General features: G+C 35.3%; 1 protein-coding gene across 7 annotated transcripts in view; it reads left to right on the plus strand.

The window, feature by feature from the left end:
- The window catches only part of PPFIA2 (PTPRF interacting protein alpha 2), a 402,262-nt gene that overhangs the window by 276,824 nt on the left and 100,304 nt on the right, over positions 1–25,134 (plus strand). For all 7 annotated transcript variants that reach the window (XM_081249916.1, XM_081249918.1, XM_081249917.1 and 4 more), the window contains 3 exons: positions 5,449–5,670; positions 20,877–21,023; positions 22,099–22,233. In XM_081249916.1, the coding sequence (XP_081106042.1) occupies positions 5,449–5,670; positions 20,877–21,023; positions 22,099–22,233 (504 nt within the window). The remainder of the gene's footprint in view (positions 1–5,448; positions 5,671–20,876; positions 21,024–22,098; positions 22,234–25,134) is intronic.

Raw genomic sequence — 25,134 nt, forward strand, 5'->3', positions numbered from 1 at the left:
TTATATTATGTGACTTTTACCACAATAAACAAATTTTTTTAATTAAAAGAAAATAATAAAGTGCATTCCAAAGGGAAAAAATTTTTAACTGGGTACCCTGTATTTCATCTGGCAACTCTAACTGTGGGGAAGTGGGAAGGAAAAATGGATGCTGAGCAGGCAAGCAAAAATTGTCCACTACAGGAAGCTAACAAAGGCTTTACACAGACCACCAGGATCATGAGATGAACAGGTTGCCAGCAAATGTTTACAGGTAACTTCTCTGTTCAGAAACCTTTGATGACTCTCTGTCATTGTGTTTAGTACCCAAAGTTCATGCTATTTCATATGAGAAGCTAAGGACATCTTAATGTATGCTGGCCCTCCCTTTCAGGTCTCATATCCTCCCATTTCCCCACAGCACATCTTTTGCTCTGCACACAGGGCTACTCATAATCCCTCTGCAGAGAATGCCTCCCTGCCTTTGCTCATGTTGTTTCCCCTTCCTGGAATAACTACCCCCTCCCTTATTTTACTTGAAATATAATTGCTTACCTTTAAAAACCCAACTCAAAGAGTGTCACAAAAGGTATCTTCTTTCTGCTTCCATAACACAAATATGTAAGCAAGACATAACTCTGATAATATTTCATTTCAGTACTTAATAACTGCTTGTTTGTGTGTCACTTCTCTGCTTGATGAAAATTTCCTTAATGTCGGGAATGTATCATCATATTTTTTAAAAATCCTAAAACCTAATTTCTTCCATTTGGCACATAGTAGGTGTTCAATAAATAATTATTGATTGAATCAAAATATATATTTAAAACATTTTATCATCTGAGCCTTTTTTGCCTTTGAAAACTAGTAATTTAAGTGTATACTTCTACACTTTAAAAGAAAAAAAATTGAAGTCTTTATAAACTTATGTTAAGAAATAACTTCTTGGTATAACACCAAAAGCACATAAAGGAAAAAAAATGATAAATTGGACTTCATTAAAATTAAAAACACTTTCAAACAGCGCCATCAGGAAAGTAAAAAAGATAATCGAAATACTGGAAAGAACTATTTGTAAGTCATATATCTGACAAAGGACTTGTATCCAAAATATATTAAGCAATTCTTATAACTCAATAATAAAAGACAAATAACCCAATTAGTAAATGGGCAAATACTTTGAATGGACATTTCCCCAAAGTAAATACACCAAACGTCAATAGGCATAAGAAAAGATGCTCAACATAATTAGTCATTAGGAATTACAAATCAAAACCACAAGGAGATTCCACTTCATACCCACAAGAATGGCTGTAATAAAAAGACAAGTTTTGGTGAGGATGTGGGGAATTGGAACTCTCGTGATTGCTGGTGGGAATGTAAAATGGGGCAACCACTTTGGGAAATATTTCTTCAAAATGTTAAACATAGAATTATCATATGATCCAGCAATTCTTCTCCTAGGAATCTCCTAGGAGTTCCACAAGAACTGAAAACGTATGTCCACACAAAGGCTTGTACACAAACGTTCACAGGAGCATTATTCACAGTAGTCAAAAGGTGAAAACTGTTGAACTGTCTATTAACTGATGAATATATAAATTACATGTAGAATATTCACATGGTAAAACACTATTCAGCAATAAAAGATATGAAATACTGATAATATGCCACAACATGAATGACTCTCAGAAACATTATATTCAGTGAATAAAGCCAATCACAAAAGACTATTCTGTGATTCCATTTATGTGAAAGGTACATAATATGCAAATCTATATTGAAAGAAAGGAGATTAGTGGCTGCCTGGGGCTGGGTGTGGGGGTCTGCTCTTAGGGGACTGCTAATGGGTATGAGGTTCCTGTTAGGGGTAATGAGAATATTCTCAAATTAGATTACATCGATAGTTGCACAACTCTTTAAGTATTCTAAACACCGTTGACATTTACACTTGAAATGGTTGAACTTTATGGTATGTAAATTAGATCTCGATAAAGCTATTTAAAATAAGCATTGGGTTTTCCTTTAATTCATTCATTTGCCCTTTATGTTAAAGTGCCACAATTTATTTTAAAGGTAGACCAAGATAATAATGATTTGGAACAAAGTTATATATTCTTTTTCTAAGGTATACACCACAGGTTTAAGATGACCTTTCCACTCCGAACTTATGAAAACACATATTAAACTCAGCACAAAATATATTTAAGGTGAATTGAACAGATGAAATATTACACATTTTTAAACATATAATGTCAATTAGCACTTCAGAGAAAAATGGACTGTTCAAAAATTTTCCATGGGTAGTACTAAATTCCAAAGTAGCATAAAGACTATGCAGTACACATCTGTTACTTAAAGGAATTGAAGAGGTTAACATTTTGAAAGTGTTTTATTTTTGTTGTCTGATTACTGTTTATATTTACTTAAACTTCTCTTACCTTGAGCCCATTAAAAAAATTGCAACTTTTAGACAAGATTTTAATGGACTTCAGGTGCACAGATTTGGAATAATCATTTTTCTAATTAGAAAATTAACATCATTCAGTTGCACTGAACAAATATTTGTAGAATTTATACACGTGTGTGTGTGTGTACTGTTGTATGTATATTCATATAGCTATACATACACACACTACATTCTTGTTACTTGTCAATACCATCCAGCATGTGTTATTTTATCATTTTGATTTTTATGTTCTGATTAAAAGTAATATGGTAAAGGGTAGATGAAATGACCTGGGAATTCAATGTTCTGCATTTTAGTTCAAATCAACTTCGTGTAATTACCTAAAAGTCTCAGTTTCTCCAAAGTTCTTAAGGACTCAAATCTTAAATGTAATTTTTCAATGACATAAAACATTTTTCACTGCAAAAATGTATTTTCTAATGATTTTTGTAGTTTCTAAAAATTGCCATTTTTTAATTGACTAGAGGAAGTTCTCAATGTGAGGAGGCAGAAATTCTATTAAAGCTTAAGGTTACCTCATTACTTGTAAGTGGTGTACAGAGTTCGAAGATATTTTATTATTACAGAAATCCTGCTATTATTACAGAAATCCTGTAATATCATACCTCAGTTATCCCAAATTTGGACATAATTGTTTGGCAATTAACTCTAGCCTTTCTCCCTAAATCAGTTCTCAAGTGCTGTCTAATGAATATAAATAGGCTTTTCCCAGTTCAATGTACAGATAATGGTATCTTATATAAATGTCACTATCAATGTTTTTGGGTTTTGTGTTCATAAAAACTGTCTAAAATGTTGGGTTTTTATTAGCTTCGCAATAATACTGCTCTGCATTGTATGTGGTATCGCACGCCCCAACGGAGGGGTTTAACTTTGGAAAGGCAGTTCCCTTCCACTAAGAGCAATTGCAAGGCATGTTCTCAGCTCTGATCCCTCCGCAAGCAAGCAATCCCAGCAGTTAGGGGAATCAAGACTCTGAAGGAGCAACTGGTCAATTGATCTTTGATCCTTTCCAACATCTCTTACACCTTTCACTAGATAATAAGAAGTTTGGGACCTGCAATACAAACGTTCAGTAATATTTTCGAAGTACTAATTCTGCAGATCCAACTGGTATCTTAAGATGCTATCTTAAGACTGACTCTGTCTTTCTCTGCCCTTTTTTTTTTTTTTTTTTTTTGCGGTATGCGGGCCTCTCACTGCCGTGGTCTCTCCCATTGCGGAGCACAGGCTCCGGACGCGCAGGCTCAGCGGCCATGGCTCACGGGCCCAGCCGCTCCGCAGCATGTGGGATCTTCCCAGACCGGGGCACGAACCCGCATCCCCCGCATTGGCAGGCAGACTCCCAACCACTGCGCCACCAGGGAAGCCCTCTCTGCCCTTTTAATTTTGATTTGTCCAACTGTTTCTCCACGTGTTAGGTAACTGGACTTACCAATACCTCTTGCCATTTGTTTGCTTTCCCATTCTCTCTATTTTATCTTTCTCACTGCTTTTGTGATGCTTTCTATACTCCTCCTTTTATCCTACAGTCAGTTTTGTCTAATATGGCATTTGCATTCCAAAATATCATGAATTATGCAAAATTGCAAAATAAAAAACACAGGGCTTATGGGGGAAAGGGGTTTGCAGTACAACACTAAAACCTTTATCAATGACTTTTAAAAGAAATAGAACACTATTTCTAAATACTATTTCTAGTATTTCTAATACTAAAAATAGCACAGTTTTTCACATGTTAAATGGTTAAGGATTGCATAACTGCTGTGTTAAATTTAAGTCTTTGAAAAAGATCTGAAGTATGCTGATCACAGTGGGTGTCAGAAGGGCTATAGCTGTGAGCTATTGTGAAGTGGTGGGAGGAGGAGTATCTAGAATCAGACAGGTGTTACACAGATATGGATGGGCTGACTCAAAGCGCTTGATGAAGTGTGAGGTTGGTGTTAGATGTTTGAGGAAAGTGCATGTGTGCATTTTGTATATTCCTACACTGATTGATTCAGCTAGGTCTGGTTTTCTGTGTTCAGCCAGTGATTATCAGGAATGAGATTGTACATAAGAAAACACAGAAGTTACATTATGTTCAAATTGTTTCTTAATGTATCTATCATGCTAGAATGAATTCATATTTTCCAAACAAGCATTCTAGCAGAATTGATAGTACTTTTTTTGCTTTTTCTCCATACTTTCCTATTTCTAGTTTATTGTGATCTTTTTCTCTTAGCACTTATTTCTCCCCAGTTCCTGCACTGTCTTCACCACAAAATGTCTCCAGTGCAGCTAGGCTGTAGGTCATCCTTCTGAAGACATGAGTTACCCTGGTTTCTAGGCAGCCCCTTCAAAAAGAGGAAAAATCAGTCTCAAAGTATTTAAACTCTTCAGCCTCTTTCCTGTGGATTGTGTGCACTCATGACTTTTATGTTGATAGCAATATAGAAAGCAAGACTTTTCTATGCTATACCTTTGTTCCAGCTAGGTCAGATTCACAGCAGGAATAACTTTCTTTAAAAGAAAAGTGTAAGTTTTCTTTTACTGAGAGTCATTGAAAATAAGACTTGCAAATTCACAAAGGATCTTGAATAAAAATAGAAAATAGTACATAGTTTCTGTGCCCTTATTTATTATTTAATAATAATATGCTGTGTTACATAAATATTTATTTATAATAAATTTTATACGTTATTGATTAAAAATAGCTGCCACTTATTGAATGTTTATGCTCTATCCATGTTTTGTGCTAAACTGTGTATAATGTAGCATATATAATAGCTTCCAGTTCAAATGCATCTATTAACCTATTTGAAAATTACTGATCTACCTTTATATTTTAATGTCAATTAAGAGTTTTCTCAGAAACTTAGTTTTCCTCCAAAGCTAGTTCTGTTAGAGTTCTTATTTCTCAGTATGAAATCTTTATCAGTCTCATATCTTTAAGTTCATGAATTTTAAATTAAAGATGAAGAAAATTCTAAATGCAGTTTCTTTCTCTTTTCCTGCAGCGTTTGTCCAATGGTTCTATAGATTCAACTGATGAAACAAGTCAAATAGTTGAACTACAAGAATTGCTTGAAAAACAAAACTACGAAATGGCCCAAATGAAAGAACGTTTAGCAGCCCTTTCTTCCCGAGTGGGAGAGGTGGAACAGGAAGCAGAGACAGCAAGAAAGGATCTCATTAAAACAGAAGAAATGAACACTAAGTATCAAAGGGACATCAGGGAGGTAAGTCATTCACAACACTTTCAGTCTTTGCTTCCTGAATGCTGTCTCTGAGATGCTTTTTCCATAATTTCCCCTAATGGCATATACTCTTTACCTTTTCTCAGAAGACCGTAAATCAGTATGCATTACATTAGTTATGAAACTTGTTCACTAAGGCAAAAATAGTTTACTTCATCACCCCTTTAAATATGTATGGAAAGAAAATGTTGGTATCAAATCTCAGAAGTAATAAAAACTACAGGTTTTTAAATGAATTTTTAAATGTTTTAAGCTGTTAATTTTAAATAACCCTAGATTCGGGTACGAATAATGAATTGCTATACTCTTAGCAGATGGGAATACTCAAAGACATTACTTTAAAAATATCCCTCTTATTTTGGTTTTCTATCTGTGAATGTGAAAGTACATGTGTGAAAGTGGGAACCTTTCTTTCTCTATATGTTCAGTTCTTACTAAACTTAACATCACTTCATCTATTAGAAAAAGTGGGTACTTTAAAGTTACGACAAAAATTACAAGGAGATGTCTTATTTGTGATATTGCCGAATCATCTTACCAGCTAAGGTGAAAAGTTCAGAATCTTTTCACTGTTATCACTCTATTTAATCAAAAAGAAAATTATCTATATTTATGAAAATTTTATTTTGTGACTTTTTGCCTTTTCCATTTTTACGTTCTTTTAAATCATATTTTTATTTTTTTAATCTTTTGCACATCATTAACTAGCTGTTATTGGAGTTGACTCTATGTATCCAATTCTTTTCTTCAAATTCTCCTTTGAGCCCATTTTATCATACTTTTGCCTCCACGGTCCCATCAAAGCTGTTCTTATCCAGTTTGACCTCCATGTTGCTGAATCCAGGAGACACTTCTCAGTCCTTTGAAGCACTTGATCTAATTACCACTTCCTGGTGTATTTCTTCACTTGGCTAATAGCACACTACACTGTTCCTGATTTTCCTTCATTTTTACTTGCTACCCGCATCTCAGGCTCCTTTACTGGCTCTACTTCTCATCCCCAACCATGAAATGCCTTCCCTCCTCAGTTTACCTTAACTCCACTGGTAAATTCATGCCATTTCATGGCTCCAAAAACTACCTGTGGTCTTATGATTCCCAATTTATATCTCCACCTTGTCCATCTCTCCTGATTTCCAGATGCCTGTATCTAGATCTCTAACAGGTATCTCAAAATTAACATTCTCAAGACTGTTTTCCTGATATTTCCCCCAAGGAGCCAGACTTACTTGCAGTCTTACATATCTCAGCTGACGGCAACTCCATTATTGGTGCTTAGACCAAAAACCTTGGAACTGTCCTTGGTACCTCTCTTTCACTCACACACTGCATTTGCTTCATCCATAAGTCTTATTACTTCCAACTTCAAAATATATCTGTCCTGTGACCTCTTCACACACTCTTCATGGCTTTTTCTTATTTCACACAACCACCATCTCTCATTGGATTATTCTAATAGTCTATACTCAACACAGCAGCCTGAGTGACCTGTTGCAGTGTAAGTCAGCTCAAATCACTTTCTCCTTAAAACTCTTCAATGGCTACCTCTTCTACTTACAGTAAAATCAAAGTCCTTGCAGTCAACAACCCTGTACAATCTCTACTCCCACCCTCTGACCTCCGGGAATTCATCTACTACTCTTTCACTTTAATCCACTCAGTTCAGTTACTGTGGCCTCTTAAGCAAGCCAGATCTATTCTGTTGCATTTTCTTTTCCTTCTGCCTTTTACTCAAATGTCTTAGTGAAGTGTTCCCTAACCATGGTATTTACACATATACACTCTCCTTCTTCTTTCATTTTTTAAAAATCTCACAGAATTACTGCCATCTGACACAGTATGTACTTTGCTGATTTACTTGTTTGTCATATGCTTCCCTCTCCACTGTATATAAAGATTCATAAGAACTGTTTTTTTTTGTTTTGTCTAGTTTTGTTCATTGCTCTATTTTAATCACGTACACAACTACTGAGTATATAGTAGGCACTCAAAAGCTCTTGTGGAAAGGATGGATATTTATGGGTGTTAGGTGTAAACATCAAAAGGCATGGATGAAATCAGAATATGTCCCCAAACAATGCCCACTATCTCAAACTAAGGTAGATAATCCATGAAGTGGTTCTGTCACCGCACAGATAATGATACACCTTTTTATGAGTTAACAGTTCGGGAATGCATCTCTCATCTTCACTCCTCCCACAACCCAAACTCAGAGAATTTATAAAGTAGAAGAAGTTTAACCCCTCTTCTATATTACTGTTAAGGAACACTAAGATTTTTGACTAGTAAACCACCAGGGCCATTTCTTGAGCTTTTGCTCATTTTCTATTTCTGCATTCTCTTAGTCCCACAGATTTAGCTGTTTTTCTTTCACTTAACACTCACCTACTCTATTAATGCTTGTTTAATCCAGTGTCATTTGCAGGTAGAGCCCAGTGTCTCCAGCTCTCCCTTTCTTATGACCTAAGTAATAACCCTTTGATCCTAATAGTCTTTGGATGTAGGTGACAAAAAGCTAAGTCAGATTTAAAATGTCAATCATCTATCTGATGCCAATTTTTTTTTTTATAATTAGGAATACCTTCTCATAGGTAAGGTGTTCTGCTTTCACCAGGAATTCTTTTTTTTCAATTTATTTATTTATTTGTTTTTATTTTTGGCTGTGTTGGGTCTTCATTGCTGTGCGCGGGCTTTCTCTAGTTGCAGTGAGCAGGGGCTACTCTTAGTTGTGGTGCGCAGGCTTCGCATTGCGGTGGCTTCTCTTGTTGTGGAGCACGGGCTCTAGGCATGCAGGCTTCAGTAGTTGTGGCATACGAGCCTCAGTACTTGTGGCTCCTGGGCTCTAGAGCGCAGGCTCAGTAGTTGTGGTGCACAAGCTTAGTTGCTCCACAGCATGTGGGATCTTCCCGGACCAGAGATGGAACCTGTGTCCCCTGCATTGGCAGGTGGATTCTTAACCACTGCGCCGCCAGGGAAACCCCTCACCAGGCCACCAGGGAAACCCTTCACCAGGCCCTCACCAGGCCCCTCTTTTACAATATAACTATTCTTATCAGCTCTGTAAGTTCTGGGTAGTTATATCTTAGAAGAATTTCACGAGAGAGGAATATTTCTCATCATTCACTTTTGAGGGGGCTTGCAAACACAAACGTCTTCAAAGCCAGGCAAACAATATAAATGTGTGAAGTGCCAGGTGTAACAGTAGGAAGTGACAGGGTTAATGAGACCTGGACAAGGAGCCTATACTCTGTCTGACTTTCTAGATGCATCACATGTGTGTGTGTGTGTGTGTATTAAGCATACTGTGAAGGCCAAGTAAAATATTTCCCATAAGATTCAAGATGCAGGTCATGGGAGCCTGGTTTATATTTAATTTCTTTAATTCCTTCTCTCCTTTAGGGAAGGTACTTGTAATTGTCCCATTTTTCTCAGGTGATGTAAGGTAACTTGTCCAAGGCCTATCCAGTATTCTCCCCAACACACTACCTTCCCCACCCCCCAGCACCAGGAAGAATAGAGGACTACTCCAGCTTCAAAATCTGTGCTTCTTCCACTATGAGCAGCTTCCAAAATCAACAAAATGCAATCATTTACTCAGTGATAGCAACTATCATAAAAAATGCAGCTGCAATGTAACTGCTTCTTAAATAATCAATCTTTTGATCTTTCAATAAGCAAGAAAATGTGAAAATCACATACTTTAAAAAGGTATCACATAACACTGAAAACTCCAGACTTCGCTTTTATGTATTGTTGAGCTGTGGTCACAACAAAGTCTACTAGATTGCATGATTTTAAGTAGAAAAAACAAACAAGGTGATTCTCCTTGCTACCCCTAAAGCACTGCTAACCCAGTATGATTTATATATCATATAAGCAACAACTATTTGTTGAATTAATTAGAAAAAAATAGAGGATAGGAAAAAACTAACCACATAATTAAAAACTGAAATGCATTTTGCTGTGCACGTGCATAGTCTAATATATCTGAAACAAATTGTGTAAGTATATTTCATTAATGGTTTCAGAATATATTTTTGCAATTATTCTTTGTCAAGAAATAAATCTATTCAAAATTTACTTTTTTTTTTCTTTTTAAGCCAGGGTGATGATTACATCTGTTTAATTTCTTGTATGTTTACAAAGTTTACTTTTGTTTGAAGTTTTGTCTTAAGTGCTCCTTAAATTAACTGTCACTTCTTGGAGTAAGGGTTAAAGCTTGGCACAGTACCCAGACTAGAAAATAAAGTCAGTCTCATAACGGAGGCTTAGTTTACTTCTCCACTCTTTTTTTTTTTTTTTTTTTAATCGGGGTATAGTTGCTTTACAATGGTGTGTTAGTTTCTGCTGTACAACGAAGTGAATCAGCTATATGTATACATATATCCCCTCCCTCTTGGACCTCCCCCCCATCCCACTCCTCTAGGTAACCACAGGGCACAGAGCTGAGCTCCCTGTGCTATATGGCAGGTTCCCACTAACTTGTCTGTTTTACACATGGTAGTGTATATATGTCAATCCCAATCTCCCAATTCATCCGACCCCCCTTCCCCCCTGCCCCGTGTCCACACGTCTGTTGTCCATGTCTGCATCTCTATTCCTGCCCTGCAAATAGGTTCATCTGTACCATTTTTCTAGATTCCACATATATGCGTTAATATACGATATTTGTTCCACTCTAATCAAGAAGCCTACTAATCGGGTATTTGGATACTAATATCTCATTAAATATATTGATATTCAAAGAGTTAGAATTTTCTGTGAAGTATTTCAGTTATATTTTGTTTTGTGAGTAAAAACAGCTTATCACTCCAACTTCTTATTAAGAGCTCTTTGAATGTTCACTATGTGATTATATGAGTGAATACATATCAGTTTTGTCTTTTCTATTATCTGAAACATGGAGTTATATTTTTCACTTTACTAGTTCTAAGTTACTATAGAATTATATTTATTTGATATAATAAAATCCAGTTTTAACATAAACCTCAAGTTAAGAGAAAATTAATCCTTTACACAGTTTTTTGCCTTTTTTAGGCAGTTTTCAGGAGCTAGAAAAAGCTTTCTTTTTTAAAATTCCAAGTAACACACAGCGAAAAGATACTTCTTCAACTTGTAAATTCAAAATTTATTTTTGGCAACACAGCCTGCAGTTATAAATTGAATCTCCCATATGAATCACTGAATTAAAAATGAAATACCAAAGTCACATCCAATGACTCCTATATGTAATATATGCCATTGTCAGATCAGCTAATTATAGGCATAATAGTAAGAAAAAAATAATACATAAATAATAATAAAAAGCTATTATTTATTTAGTGTGTATTGTACACGGTAATAAAAAAGAATAATAATAAAAAAGAAGCTAGAATTTACTGAGTGTATATTGTACATAAGACATGCAAAGCACTTAAAATATATCACAATAATGTCATGTATTAACATCCCAACCAAAAACCGAAAAAAAAAAGAAAAAGAAAGAAGATGAAGTTTAGAAAAGCTAAGCAGTGTTTACCCATAACAGGGTTAATAAGTATCAAAAACTAGGATTTAAAGCAAGTATGTACTACTTCGTGCTCATGTTCTAAAGAAACATGTGTATGCCTTTAACTGAATTTATGGCTATGATAATTTTGTAAGACGTTTATATATGTAGGCTAAATTTAGAATTTTTTCTTGGGCTACAAAATTGACATAACATTCCCAGAGTTCTGTATGAAAATGAAATTAACAATACAGAATTAACAATTGTAAGCAGCACTCTGAAGGAATAGTCTAAGATTGAAAACTCTACCCTCATTGGACTAAAAAATATAGGAAACAGAAAAACTCAAAATCTTAAGCTAAAGCTTTTTAAATAGTAACTTTTATTTGGATGGCTAAAATCTAAGGATGCATATATAATGTTGAAAAAAAATTAGTTTGGATAATTTTTGCCAAATTGATGGATTAATTGTTTCATACATTTGAACATTAATATTAACATAATTAACCAAGTAGTCTTTAATTTGGTCTTGAAGTTCAACAAGACTAAGGTAGTCAAAAAGGCAGCAAAACCTCATTCCGGGTAGAAATGTCGCAGAGTGTGTTAGTTTCCTAAGGCTGCCATCACAAATTACAATAAAAGGGATGGCTTAAAACAACAGTAATTTATTCTCTCATAGTTCTGGAGACTATGAGTCCAAAATCAAGGTATCAACAGAGCCATACAGTATTCCCTCTGAGGGCTCTGGTGAAGTATTCTTCATTGCGTCCTCTAGCTTCTGGTGGTTGCTAGCAGTCCTTGGTGTTCTTGGCTGGTGGCTGTATAAAGACAATCTCTGTCTCCCTTTTCACATTGCACTTTTCTCTGTATATCTCTGTCCCCAAATCTTCCTTTCCCTGTAAGAACACCAGTCACTGGATTTAAGGCCCACCCTATCCTGTATGATCGCATCTTAACTTGATTACATCTGTAAAACCTTATTTACAAATGATATCACGTTCCAAAGTCCTAAGTGAACATGAATTTTTCACTATTCATCTCAGTACATAGAGATATTGTACATAAAGAAAGTGTCAGGACATTAAGCTATGTGTTTGCAAGGCTTTGTAGCTCAGATTTTACATTGAAGGTGGAGGGGAACATACAAAGGTATTGTCAAGAAGCAAGTTGGTCAGCAGGTTGGGAAAAAGTAAGCAGGAAAAAAGACTAATGGCAAGATGACACATTAGGCTATTAAGTGGGAGTTAGGGTAGAGGAGTTTTCAAGGATGATCCTAAATTTCTGTGCAGCACGGTGTCATTCCCTAGTCAAGTAATACAAGGTAGGGGGAGGCATGGGGACTAAGGACAACATAATGAGTTTCTTTGTATAATATGACTTTTTAATTAATTTAAATTTTTATATACACATAATTTTCAAAGTCAAATACTATCAAGAGAGTACAAATCTAAACACACATGTGCACAAAACACATACATATACACAAAGCCACCACCTATCTCCCATCTCACGTACCTGAAATTCTTTTTTTTCCCCCCACTGTGTCCAAATTTCTTTTTTTTTTTTAACATCTTTATTGGAGTATAATTGCTCTACAATGCTGTGTTAGTTTCTGCTTTATAAAAAAGTGAATCAGTTATATATATACATATGTTCCCATATCTCTTCCCTCTTGTGTCTCCCTCCCTCCCACCCTCCCTATCCCACCCCTCTAGGTGGTCACAGACCACCGAGCTGATCTCCCTGTTCTATGCGGCTGCTTCCCACTAGCTATCTATTTTACGTTTGGTAGTGTATATATGTCCATGCCACTCTCTTACTTTGTCACAGCTTACCCTTGCCCATCCCCATATCCTTAACTCCATTCTGTAGTAGGGCTCTGTCTTTATTCCCGTATTACCCCTAGGTTCTTCATGACCTTTTTTTTTTTCTTAGATTCCATATATATGTGTTAGCATACGGTATTTGTTTTTCTCTTTCTGACTTACTTCACTCTGTATGACAGACTCTAGGTCCATCCACCTCACTACAAATAACTCAATTTCCTTTCTTTTTATGGCTGAGTAATATTCCATTGTATATATGTGCCAGATCTTCTTTATCCATTCATCTGTTGATGGACACTTAGGTTGCTTCCATGTCCTGGCTATTGTAAGTAGAGCTACAATGAACATTTTGGTACATGACTCTTTTTGAATTATGGTTTTCTCAGGGTATATGCCCAGTAGTGGGAATGCTGTGTCGTATGGTAGTTCTATTTTTACTTTTTTCAGGAACCTCCATACTGTTCTCCATAGCAGCTATATCAATTTCCAGTCCCACCAACAGTGCTAGAGTGTTCCCTTTTCTCCACACCCTCTCCAGCATTTATTGTTTCTAGATTTTTTCATGATGGCCATTCTGACTGGTGTGAGGTGATATCTCATTGTAGTTTTGGTTTGCATTTCGCTAATGATTAATGATGTTGAGCATTCTTTCATGTGTTTGTTGGTAATCTGTATATCTTCTTTGGAGAAATGTTTGTTTAGGTCTCCTGCCCATTTTTGGGTTGGGTTGTTTGTTTTTTTGTTATTGAGCTGCATGAGCTGCTTGTAAATTTTGGAGATTAATCCTTTGTCAGTTGCTTCATTTGCAAATATTTTCTCCCATTCTGGGGGTTGTCTTTTGGTCTTGTTTATGGTTTCCTTTGCTGTACAAAAGCTTTTAAGTTTCATTAGGTCCCATTTGTTTATTTTTGTTTTCATTTCCACTTATCTAGGAGTTGGGTCAAAAAGGATCTTGCTGTGATTTATGTCATAGAGTGTTCTGCCTATGTTTTCCTCTAAGAGTTTGATACTGTCTGGCCTTACATTTAGGTCTTTAATCCATTTAGAGTTTATTTCTGTGTATGGTATTATGGAGTGTTCTAATTTCATACTTTTACGTGTAGCTGTCCAGTTATCCTAGCACCACGTATTGAACAGGCTGCCTTTTCTCCACTGTATATTCTTGCCTCCTTTATCAAACCTAAGGTGATCATATGTGTGTGGGTTTATCTCTGGGCTTTCTATCCTGTTCTATTGATCTATATTTCTGTTTTTGTGCCAGTACCATACTGTCTTGATTACTGTAGCTTTGTAGTATAGTCTGAAGTCAGGGAGCCTGATTCCTCCAGCTCCATTTTTTGTTCTCAAGATTGCTTTGGCTATTCAGGGTCTTTTGTGTTTCCATACAAATTGTGAATTTTTTTGTTCTAGTTCTGTGAAAAATGCCAGTGGTAGTTTGATAGGGATTGCATTGAATCTGTAGATTGCTTTGGGTAATAGAGTCATTTTCACAATGTTGATTCTTCCAATCCAAGAACATTGTATATCTCTCCATCTATTTGTATCATCTTTAATTTCTTTCATCAGTGTCTTATAGTTTTTTGCATACAGGTCTTTTGTCTCCTTAGGTAGGTTTATTCCTAGATATTTTATTCTTTTTGTTGCAGTGGTAAATGGGAGTGTTTTCTTAATTTCACTTTCAGATTTTTCATCATTAGTGTATAGGAATGCCAGAGATTTCTGTGCATTAATTTTGTATCCTGCTACTTTACCAAATTCATTGATTAGCTCTAGTAGTTTTCTGGTAGCATCTTTAGGATTCTCTATGTAGAGTATTATGTCATCTGCAAACAGTGACAGCTTTACTTCTTCTTTTCCGATTTGGATTCCTTTTATTTCTTTTTCTTCTCTGATTGCTGTGGCTAAAACTTCCAAAACTATGTTGAATAATAGTGGTGAGAGTGGGCAACCTTGTCTTGTTCCTGACCTTAGTGGAAATGGTTTCAGTTTTTCACCATTGAGAACGATGTTGGCTGTGGGTTTGTCATATATGGCCTTTATTATGTTGAGGAAAGTTCCTTCTATGCCTACTTTCTGCAGGTTTTTTTTATCATAAATGAATGTTGAATTTTGTCGAAAGCTTTTTCTGCATCTATTGGGATGATCATATGATTTTTGTTCTTCAATTTGTTAGTACGGTATATCACGTTGATTGATTTGCATATAATGAAGAATCCTTGCATTCCTGGAATAAACCTGGTGTATGATCCTTTTAATGTGCTGTTGGATTCTGTTTGCTAGTATTTTGTTGAGGATTTTTGCATCTATGTTCATCAGTGATATTGGCCTGTAGTTTTCTTTCTTTGTGACATCTTTGTCTAGTTTTGGTATCAGGGTGATGGTGGCCTCGTAGAATGAGTTTGGGAGTGTTCCTCCCTCTGGTATATTTTGGAAGAGTTTGAGAAGGATAGGTGTTAGCTGTTCTCTAAATGTTTGATAGAATTTGCCTGTGAAGCCATCTATTACTGGGCTTTTGTTTGTTGGAAGATTTTTAATCATAGTTTCAATTTCAGTGCTTGTGATTGGTCAGTTCATATTTTCTATTTCTTCTTTGTGCAGTCTCGGCAGGTTGTGCATTTCTAAGAATTTCTCCATTTCTTCCAGGTTGTCCATTTTATTGGCATAGAGTTGCTTGTAGTAATCTCTCATGATCCTTTGTATTTCTGCAGTGTCAGTTCTTACTTCTCCTTTTTCATTTCTAATTCTAATGATTTGAGTCTTCTCCCTTTTTTCTTGATGACTTTGGCTAATGGTTTATCAATTTTGTTTATCTTCTTACAGAACCAACTTTTACTTTTATTGATCTTTGCTATTGTTTCCTTCATTTCTTTTTCATTTATTTATGTTCTGATCTTTATAATTTCTTTCCTTCTGCTAACTTTGGTGGTTTTTTGGTCTTCTTTCTCTAATTGCTTTAGGTGCAAGGTTAGGTTGTTTATTCGAGATGTTTCCTGTTTCTTAAGGTAGGATTGTATTGCTATAAACTTCCCTCTTAGAACTGCTTTTGCTGCATCCCGTAGGTTTTGGGTCGTCATATTTTCATTTTCATTCGTTTCTAGGAATTTTTTGATTTCCTCTTTGATTTTTTCAGTGATCTCTTGATTATTAAGTAGTGTATTGTTTAGCCTCCATGTGTTTGTATTTTTTACAGATCTTTTCCTGTAATTGATATCTAGTCTCATAGCGTTGTGGTCAGAAAAGATACTTGATACGATTTCAATTTTCTTAAATTTACCAAGGCTTGATTTGTGACCCAAGATTTGATCTATCCTGGAGAATGTTCCATGAGCTCTTGAGAAAAATGTGCATTCTGTTGTTTTTGGATGGAATGTCCTATAAATATCAATTAAGTCCATCTTGTTTAATGTATCATTTAAAGCTTCTGTTTCCTTATTTATTTTCATTTTGGATGATCTGTCCATTGGTGAAAGTGGGGTGTTAAAGTCCCCTACTATGATTGTGTTACTGTCGATTTCCCCTTTTATGGCTGTTAGTATTTGCCTTATGTATTGAGGTGCTCCTATGTTTGGTGCATAAATATTTACAATTGTTATATCTTCTTCTTGGGTCGATCCCTTAATCATTATGTAGTGTCCTTCTTTTTCTCTTGTAATAGTCTTTATTTTAATGTCTCTTTTGTCTGATGTGAGAATTGCTACTCCAGCTTTCTTTTGATTTCCATTTGCATGGAATATCTTTTTCCATCCCCTCACTTTCAGTCTGTATGTGTCCCTAGGTCTGAAGTGGGTCTCTTGTAGATAGCATATATACGGGTCTTGTTTTTGTATCCATTCAGCCAGTCTGTGTCTTTTGGTGGGAGCATTTAATCCATTTACATTTAAGGTAATTATAGATATGTATGTTCCTATCCCCATTTTCTTAATTGCTTTGGGTTCGTTATTGTAGGTCTTTTCCTTCTGTTGTGTTTCTTGCCTAGAGAAGTTCCTTTAGCATTTGTTGTAAAGCTGGTTTGGTGGTGCTGAACTCTCTCAGCTTTTGCTTGTCTGTAAAAGTTTTAATTTCTCCATCATATCTGAATGAAATCCTTTCTGGGTAGAGTAATCTTGGTTGTAGATTTTTCTCATTCATCACTTTAAATATGTCCTGCCACTCCCTTCCGGCTTGCAGAGTTTCTGCTTAAAGATCAGCTGTTAACCTTATGGGGATTCCCTTGTGTGTTATTTGTTGTTTTTCCCTTGCTGCTTTTAATATGTTTTCTTTGCATTTAATTTTTGATAGTTTGATTAATATGTGTCTCGGCATGTTTCTCCTTGGATTTATCCTGTATGGGACTCTCTGTGCTTTCTGGACTTGATTAACTATTTCCTTTCCCATATTAGGGAAGTTTTCAACTATAATCTCTTCAAATATTTTCTCAGTCCCTTTCTTTTTCTCTTCTTCTTCTGGGACCCCTATAATTCGAATGTTGGTGCATTTAATGTTGTCCCAGAGGTCTCTGAGCCTGTCCTCTGTTCTTTTCCTTCTTTTTTCTTTCTTCTGCTCTGCAGTAGTTATTTCCACTATTTTATCTTCCAGGTCACTTATCCGTTCTTCTGCCTCAGTTATTCTGCTATTGATCCCTTATAGAGTAACTTTTAATTTCATTTATTGTGTTGTTCATCATTGCTTGTTTTCTGTTTAGTTCTTCTAGGTCCTTGTTAACTGTTTCTTGCATTTTGTCCATTCTATTTCCAAGATTTTGGATCATCTGTACTATCATTATTCTGAACTCTTTTTTCAGGAAGACTGCCTATTTCCTCTTAATTTGTTAGGTCTGGTGGGGTTTTATCTTGCTCCTTCATCTGCTGTGTGTTTTTCTGTCTTCTCATTTTGCTTATCTTACTGTGTTTGGGGTCTCCTTTTCACAGGCTGGAGGTTCGTAGTTCCCGTTGCTTTTGGTGTCTGTCCCCAGTGGGTAAGGTTGGTTCAATGGGTTGTGTCAGCTTCCTGGTAGAGGGGACTAGTGCCTGTGTTCTGGTGGATGAGGCTGGATCTCGTCTTTCTGGTGGGCAGGTCCATGTCTGGTGGTGTGTTTGGGGGTGTCTGTTGCCTTATTACGATTTTAGGCAGCCTTTCTGCTAATGGATGGTGCTGTGTTCCTGTCTTGCTAGTTGTTTGGCATAGGGTGTCCAGCACTGTACCTTGCTGGTCGTTGTGTGAAGCTGGGTCTTGGTGTTGAGATGGAGATCTCTGGGAGATTTTTGCCATTTGATATTACTTGGAGCTGGGAGGTCTCTTGTGGACCAGTGTCCTGAAGTTGGCTCTCCCACCTAAGAGGCACAGCACTGACTCCTGGCTGGAGCACCGAGAGCCTTTCATCCACATGGCTCAGAATAAAGGCAGAAAAAATAAAAAGAAAAAATGAAAGAGGATAAAATAAAATAAAGTAGGATAAAATAAAATAAAGTTATTAAAATAAAAAATAATTATTATGAAAAAAATTTTGAAACTAAAAAAAAAAAAAACAGAATTGACAGACAGAATCCTAGGACAAATGGTGGAAGCAAAGCTATACAGTCAAAATTTCACACAGAAGCATACAAATACATACTCACAAAAAGAGGAAAAGGGGAAAAAATAATATATCTTGCTCCCAAAGTCCACCTACTCAATTTGGGATTATTCGTTGTCTATTCAGGTATTCCACAGATGCAGGTTACATCAAGTTGATTGTGGAGATTTAATCTGCTGCTCCTGAGGCTGCTGGGAGAGATTTCCCTTTCTCTTCTTTGTTCGCACAGCTCCCGGGGTTCAGCTTTGGATTTGGTCCCGCCTCTGCGTGTTTGTCTCCTGAGGGCATCTGGTCTTCGCTCAGACAGTATGGGGTTAAAAGAGCAGCTGATTCAGGGGCTCTGGCTCACTCAGGCCGGGGGCAGGGAGGGGTACGGAGTGTGGGGCGAGCCTGCGTCGGCAGAGGCCGGCATGACGTTGCACCAGCCTAATACGTGCGGTGTGTTCTCCCTGGGAAGTTGTCCCTGGATCACGGGACCCTGGCAATGGCGGGCTGCACAGGCTCCCGGGAGAGGAGGTGTGGAGAGTCCCTGAAATTCTTAATTTCAACCCTTTTAGCCATTACTTCTGGTATTTTCTCTTATTTAAACTTATTCTATGTCTTGCTGTTATATTATATGAGGATTTTAACTCTCTTATTCTTTCCCTTCCTTTCTCTTACACCCATCCTTCCACTATAATCAGCTCAAAATCACATTCAGTGTTACCATTATTATGACTATGTAAATAGTTCCACAAATGATCCAAGTAGTCATTTTCAATGATAATATTTCCTTTTGTATGGCTTTCTGTTTTTCCAGGATTTTATTAATTACCTGATAAGTAAATTTGCTTACTTATTTTTAAAGCTATGGTTAAGTCTTCCCACCCACTCCAACAGTTTGGTTCTATAATTTCAATTCAGATTATAGACAATGGTCATGCAGATAATTTATAATTCTCATTTTTATTTTCTTTGAATCATCTCTGTTTCCTCTGCTCTCCACCTCTGATCTGTACTAAATTTTTTGTAAGCCTGTTTCATTCTTCTAGCTATTGTTACGGGATTTACCTCTACTAGCACCTTGAAAATTCAGGAGAAAAAGTGACCAAGATCGCTGAAGTAGAAAAGGCATAAAACCCAGAATACAGATAATGACTGAACTTTGAGGGAAGGTGGAACACCTGTTCTAAGCTGAAAGATAGAGGTTAAGGACTTGTGTGGATGTAGTTAAATTTCCAGATGGTGGTGAGGGAAGAACAGGAAGCTGAAGGACTGTCCATTTGAGGGCTTCTATTTCTTCTGGAAAATTAGAAGGGAATTTATCTGTTCTGTGCATATGGCAGGATTGACTCTGGATGTTGTAGGAGAGTAACAAAGAGACTGCTTAGGAACAAGTGGTCAAAGAAACGTGGATGCTAATAAATGGAAAACACCACCATCTCCTCAATGTCAGGCTCCTTATGCAAAGGAGCTTCCCAAATTATCAGAAAACCACACCAGGCCCAAGATGCTCTCTTCTGCAGCTGATTTTTCCCAATATCTCAAAAAAGTAGGTTATCTACCTACTAATAAATTCCCATGTAAGCTATTAGGAAGATAAAATCATTTCCATATTATCTATGAATTATATGGTTTAAAATTATTGCTTAATATAATAGTTAATATTATATTAATAATATAGTATTTAAAATTATCCCTTCATTTTCACCAATAACTGATTTTCCCCTAGAGATTTGTGTTCATTGAGTTCTCTAAATTATTTTTAATTGGAATATATCATATTACATTTAAACAAGGGAAATGGTTAAGTTCCAAAGTAAATTCCTCAATTCATTTTTGAGTGTGATTCAAATTTACTTTTTTTTCATTTTTGCCTTCTCTTTTAACCACTGAGCTATTCTTACTTATACATGACAGTAAGGATACTGATGATATTTATTATCCTTCTTTGAAAATCCCTTTGCAATTTGGAACTATAGCCACCATTTTACCAATTTTATGGTTTGCAACTCTACCCATAATTATACTTATTTCTACTGTGTAATGAACTAGTTTTTCTGCCACTTCTTTTCTAAGAATACCAATTCTACATTAATGAGTTTTAAATGTACTCCATTGCATTCTCAGAGAGAGAAAGCTTTTTGCTAACCCAAGACATAAGAAGAATTCCGACAGATAAGTTGAGAAAACTCACATGAAATCTTGCATCCCCTTAATGAAAAGAAAGGAATGAATATTTACCTCAAGAAAGCATAGTTTCTTTTATATCTCACTATGTAATTTAAATAATAAGATAATACATAAACTAAGAATCTGATTTTTTAAATTATTTTAATTGTAGGCTATGGCACAGAAGGAAGATATGGAAGAAAGAATCACGACCCTTGAGAAGCGTTACCTCAGTGCTCAGAGAGAATCTACCTCCATACATGACATGAATGACAAACTAGAAAATGAGTTAGCAAATAAAGAGGCCATCCTACGACAGGTTCAGTATCTCTATCTTGGTTTTGTTCTGGTCTGTGTGTGTTCTCACCATTCTCACAAAACATGGAGTAAATAAAATATGGTATTCCTTGGTAATCAATCATTCTCTAAAATTTATAACCAAGCTAACTGAACAGATGTGATTGATTTTCAGTGTATAATCTAGAAACCTATCTTAATAATAATAAAAATAATGACTAATATTTACTTTGGATCTAAACATGAACCAGAAACTGTGCTAAACAGTTTACATGTATTACCTCACTTAAATCCAACCACCACCTGTAAGTACAATTATTATACTGTAAAGTATAATAATTATTATACAATTATTATACTGAGGAGTAAAGTAAATACAATTATTATACTGAGGACACTAAGGTTCAGAGACATGAATGCTCTCCTAAGGTCACACATGTGGTAATTGCAGAGTCAATAATGGAAACCTAGGTCTATTCGGCTCTAGAGAAGGAATGGGCAAACTATGGCCCATGTGCCAAAACAATGGCTCTGTTTTATAAATAAAGTTTTATTGAAACATAACCATACCCATTCATTTAATCATTGTCTATGACTGCTTTTGTGCTACAACAGTAAAATTGAATATTTGGAACCGAGACTTTATGATACACAAAGCCTAAAATAATTACCATCTGGCCTTCACAGGAAAAGTCTGCCAACTTCATCTCTAGAGCCTGGACTCTCAATCATTATGCTACATTCCCTCTCCTACTCCAGCTAATGTTACGATTTTCAGTATGTTGCTATTACGGTGTATCTGAAGTCTTAGTACTAAGTTGTATTCCATTTGTCCAAGTTAATACTCACTATTAACTTCTTTTCTTTTTGTTGCCATCAGTAAAAGGTTTTCTTTTTTTATGTGCTGAATTTATTAAGGAATATGGATAAGTAATATATGAAAACATGAGAACAATAATCTCTTTGCACAGTAGGTATGATAGTAGTAACTTATTTTAACTCTAGAAGAGTGGCTTGAAGCCCACAGCCCCTGGTGACTGGTGTTTGCTATCCTAACTGTAACAATTTAAGTGTCCCTTTTTTCATCCCTATTTCAGATGGAAGAGAAGAACAGACAGTTACAAGAGCGTCTTGAGCTAGCTGAGCAAAAGTTGCAGCAAACTATGAGAAAAGCTGAGACCTTACCTGAAGTAGAGGCTGAACTGGCTCAGAGAATTGCAGCCCTGACAAAGGTACTGCAATAAAACAATTGGTCAACCTAGATATACTTATAGAAATGACTAGTAATCAAAATGGAATATATAAAGATTTTCTTTAGGCTTCATGAAGATTAAGTTTATTTAATCTTTACTGTATTGGTCTGTTATTTAGATGAATTTTTACGTTACACATATCTTATTTATGTTGAAACGAATGACTGATATATATGATGTGATGATTCCTTTGCCTATTTAAACATTAACAAAAACGAACAAAATACCACATCCTTAGAGTTAATTTTCCATGGTTATATTTGCACATATGGATATACATGAGACATAATAATTTAGTAAGCTCAACATAAATTGTATGGTATTAGAAATGTAGGAGATATCATATGTAGTTGATTCCTTTCTGACTATGGTATGAAAAAATTTTGTTAGAAGTTAGACATTAGATTTGTAGAAGTCTAAAGCCATTAAATAGAAAGTGATTTTAATAGTTGTAATTTCTTCTGAACCAATTAAAATCAATAATATTCTGAAGAATGTTCAAAATTAACTGCTATGTTACGGACATTAGATTCTGCAATTACATGCATATTTTAGAACTTAGCAACCATTATAATGCTAAAACGACTATTCTTACCTTTCACAGTCAAATGGAATGACATTGCTTGAAAGTCACATGTCACTAGAATAAAAGTACAGATTTTGTCACTAAAAGCATGTTTGATTTTTAATATCAATTCAAAAATGTACACACATTTTAGAAGTTCACACAGTCATTACCATGTGCTGTTTTCCACACCACTGCAGTAAATGGGTCAGGTAGATATATGAACTGCAAGTTATAAATTCTGGCATTAGGGATTATCCAAAACAATTGATGCAGCGAAATAAAAGTAGACACATATAGTTACTTTTGGAAAAGTAAATAATTAAAGAGGAACAGTAAACTGATGCCTATTAGTTAAAATAGGATAGTTAAACAGGTAGTGAAAAGACAAACAGTTGACAAAGCAGAAAGTATTGATATAGTTGGTTGTAGAGTATTGGACTAACTAGCTGAATGAAACTTTAGTCTGATTAGGGTAATACAATCTGGATCCTTCCATAGTCACAGACCATGCCATAAACCACTCTGGAAAATTCAGAAATGTGGGATTTCTAAAATAAATATAAACTTATTTAATTTTAGAAATATTATTGAAATTATATAAAAAGTGCAAACATAGTAGTAGTAGTATGCTATTTTTTCTTGCAAACACATTTAAAATGACTATTATATGGATTAAGATATGTATACTTAGGCTTTTCATCTGAGGAATATAAAGAACTTTTATAAAGAGTTATCTTATTGAACTGAACTATTTTAGGGGGAGTTAGGTAAGTGGCTAAATAATAAAAGTAACTTTTGTAATATTTTAGTGTAAAATAATCATCAATAGTGTCATAAGTAAAATACAAGAAAGTCTAGAATCTCTCCCCCCAAAAACACAATTTAAAATTCAGCAAAAAATTGCCCCAAATTAATCTCTGATGGATTGAGAATAAAGCATAATTTAAAATATAATACTTGTCATATGAGGCTTTAAATATTCCTAAGAATCCTTAACTTAGAATGTAAAAAAAAAAAAACTTAAAATAGGTGTCTCATCTGTTTTGCCCTCTATTTTATTTCATTGAGGTCATATTTGATACATATATTCACTTAAGCACCCAAAATAATGTTCTCAGTTCACTCCTACCTGATAATATATTGCTAAAATTCCACTTCATCTGGAATTAAAAGGGAATAGACCCTTTTGATTTCCTCACTTTTCAGCAGTTTTATCCCGCTTAAAAAGTATGAAAATGTTAGAATTCACTCTGCTTGTCCTTTTTACTGCTTTCTCTCCTGACTGGCTCCGTATCAACATTATTTCAGATATACAGTTTTTAGATTATCGCCATATTTAATTCATTATTCACACGCCTCTGGTGCTGAGATTTTATTTTCAGTATACTCCCTCTGCTTGTAACCCTTTTATAACATTTGAAGATCAGTCTTTCATTTGCTCTCCCAAGCTTTATGGCTAAAATGATTTTTGACCATTTTCTTATCTCTGTTCTCAAGACCTTTAGGGCCTGTCTCTAGAAGCAGTTTTAGTTATTCATTATTTCAATTCCAATTGGTTTTCAATATCTTATTATTGATCTCCATAGTCTTTTCTACTTCATAATGTTTTTGACTTCTCACTAATTTATGATTTATGCTTAGTTTAAACCTAGGCGCCCTCTCCTATATTTTGAATGATATTGTTAACAATCCCTCATATATTTTAATTGGTCTATAAGTATTTTTTCTACTTTTATTATCTGCCACTATTGTTTTCTTCTCTTTGGCCCTCATCTCTTTAAATTTGATTGCTTCTCCATTTCCAAATATATTCACATTCTTCTCAAAATTATTTCTGCCTATAAAAGAAAACTGTAAAGTTTTCTTCTAAAACTTTAGCTCGTTTGAAAATTGCCTTGTCACATTAAAGAGTGAAACCAAGATAAGCCCTATATCCCATCAAGGAGTCAAAATATAGCAGATTGTTCTTATGTGACTATAGTATTTACACCAGTTGCTTAAATTGCAGTCTTCATAAGGTTAAGGTGAACATAAAGCAATAGTGGTTGCAAATTGAATCAGTGTTTGTTTAAAGATGATGTCTGAATTTATTCTTTGGTTGATAAGAGTATCTTTTTTTCTACCAGTGGTGTGTGTGTGTGTGTGTGTAAAAATAGGTAGCTAAAGCTCATTTAAGGCTTTTAGAAAGTCAGAAGTGTTGAATAATGGCTAGGGATAAAATTAAAAATTTGGCTTTGGTGAGTGTATATACAATTAAATAATAAACATTTTGGGATCCCAGTCTTATGATTTATGATGTTTACTTCTTTAAT

This window comes from Mesoplodon bidens (assembly GCF_964165515.1).
Source record: "Mesoplodon bidens genome assembly, chromosome: 11".
Taxonomy (NCBI): domain Eukaryota; kingdom Metazoa; phylum Chordata; class Mammalia; order Artiodactyla; family Ziphiidae; genus Mesoplodon; species Mesoplodon bidens.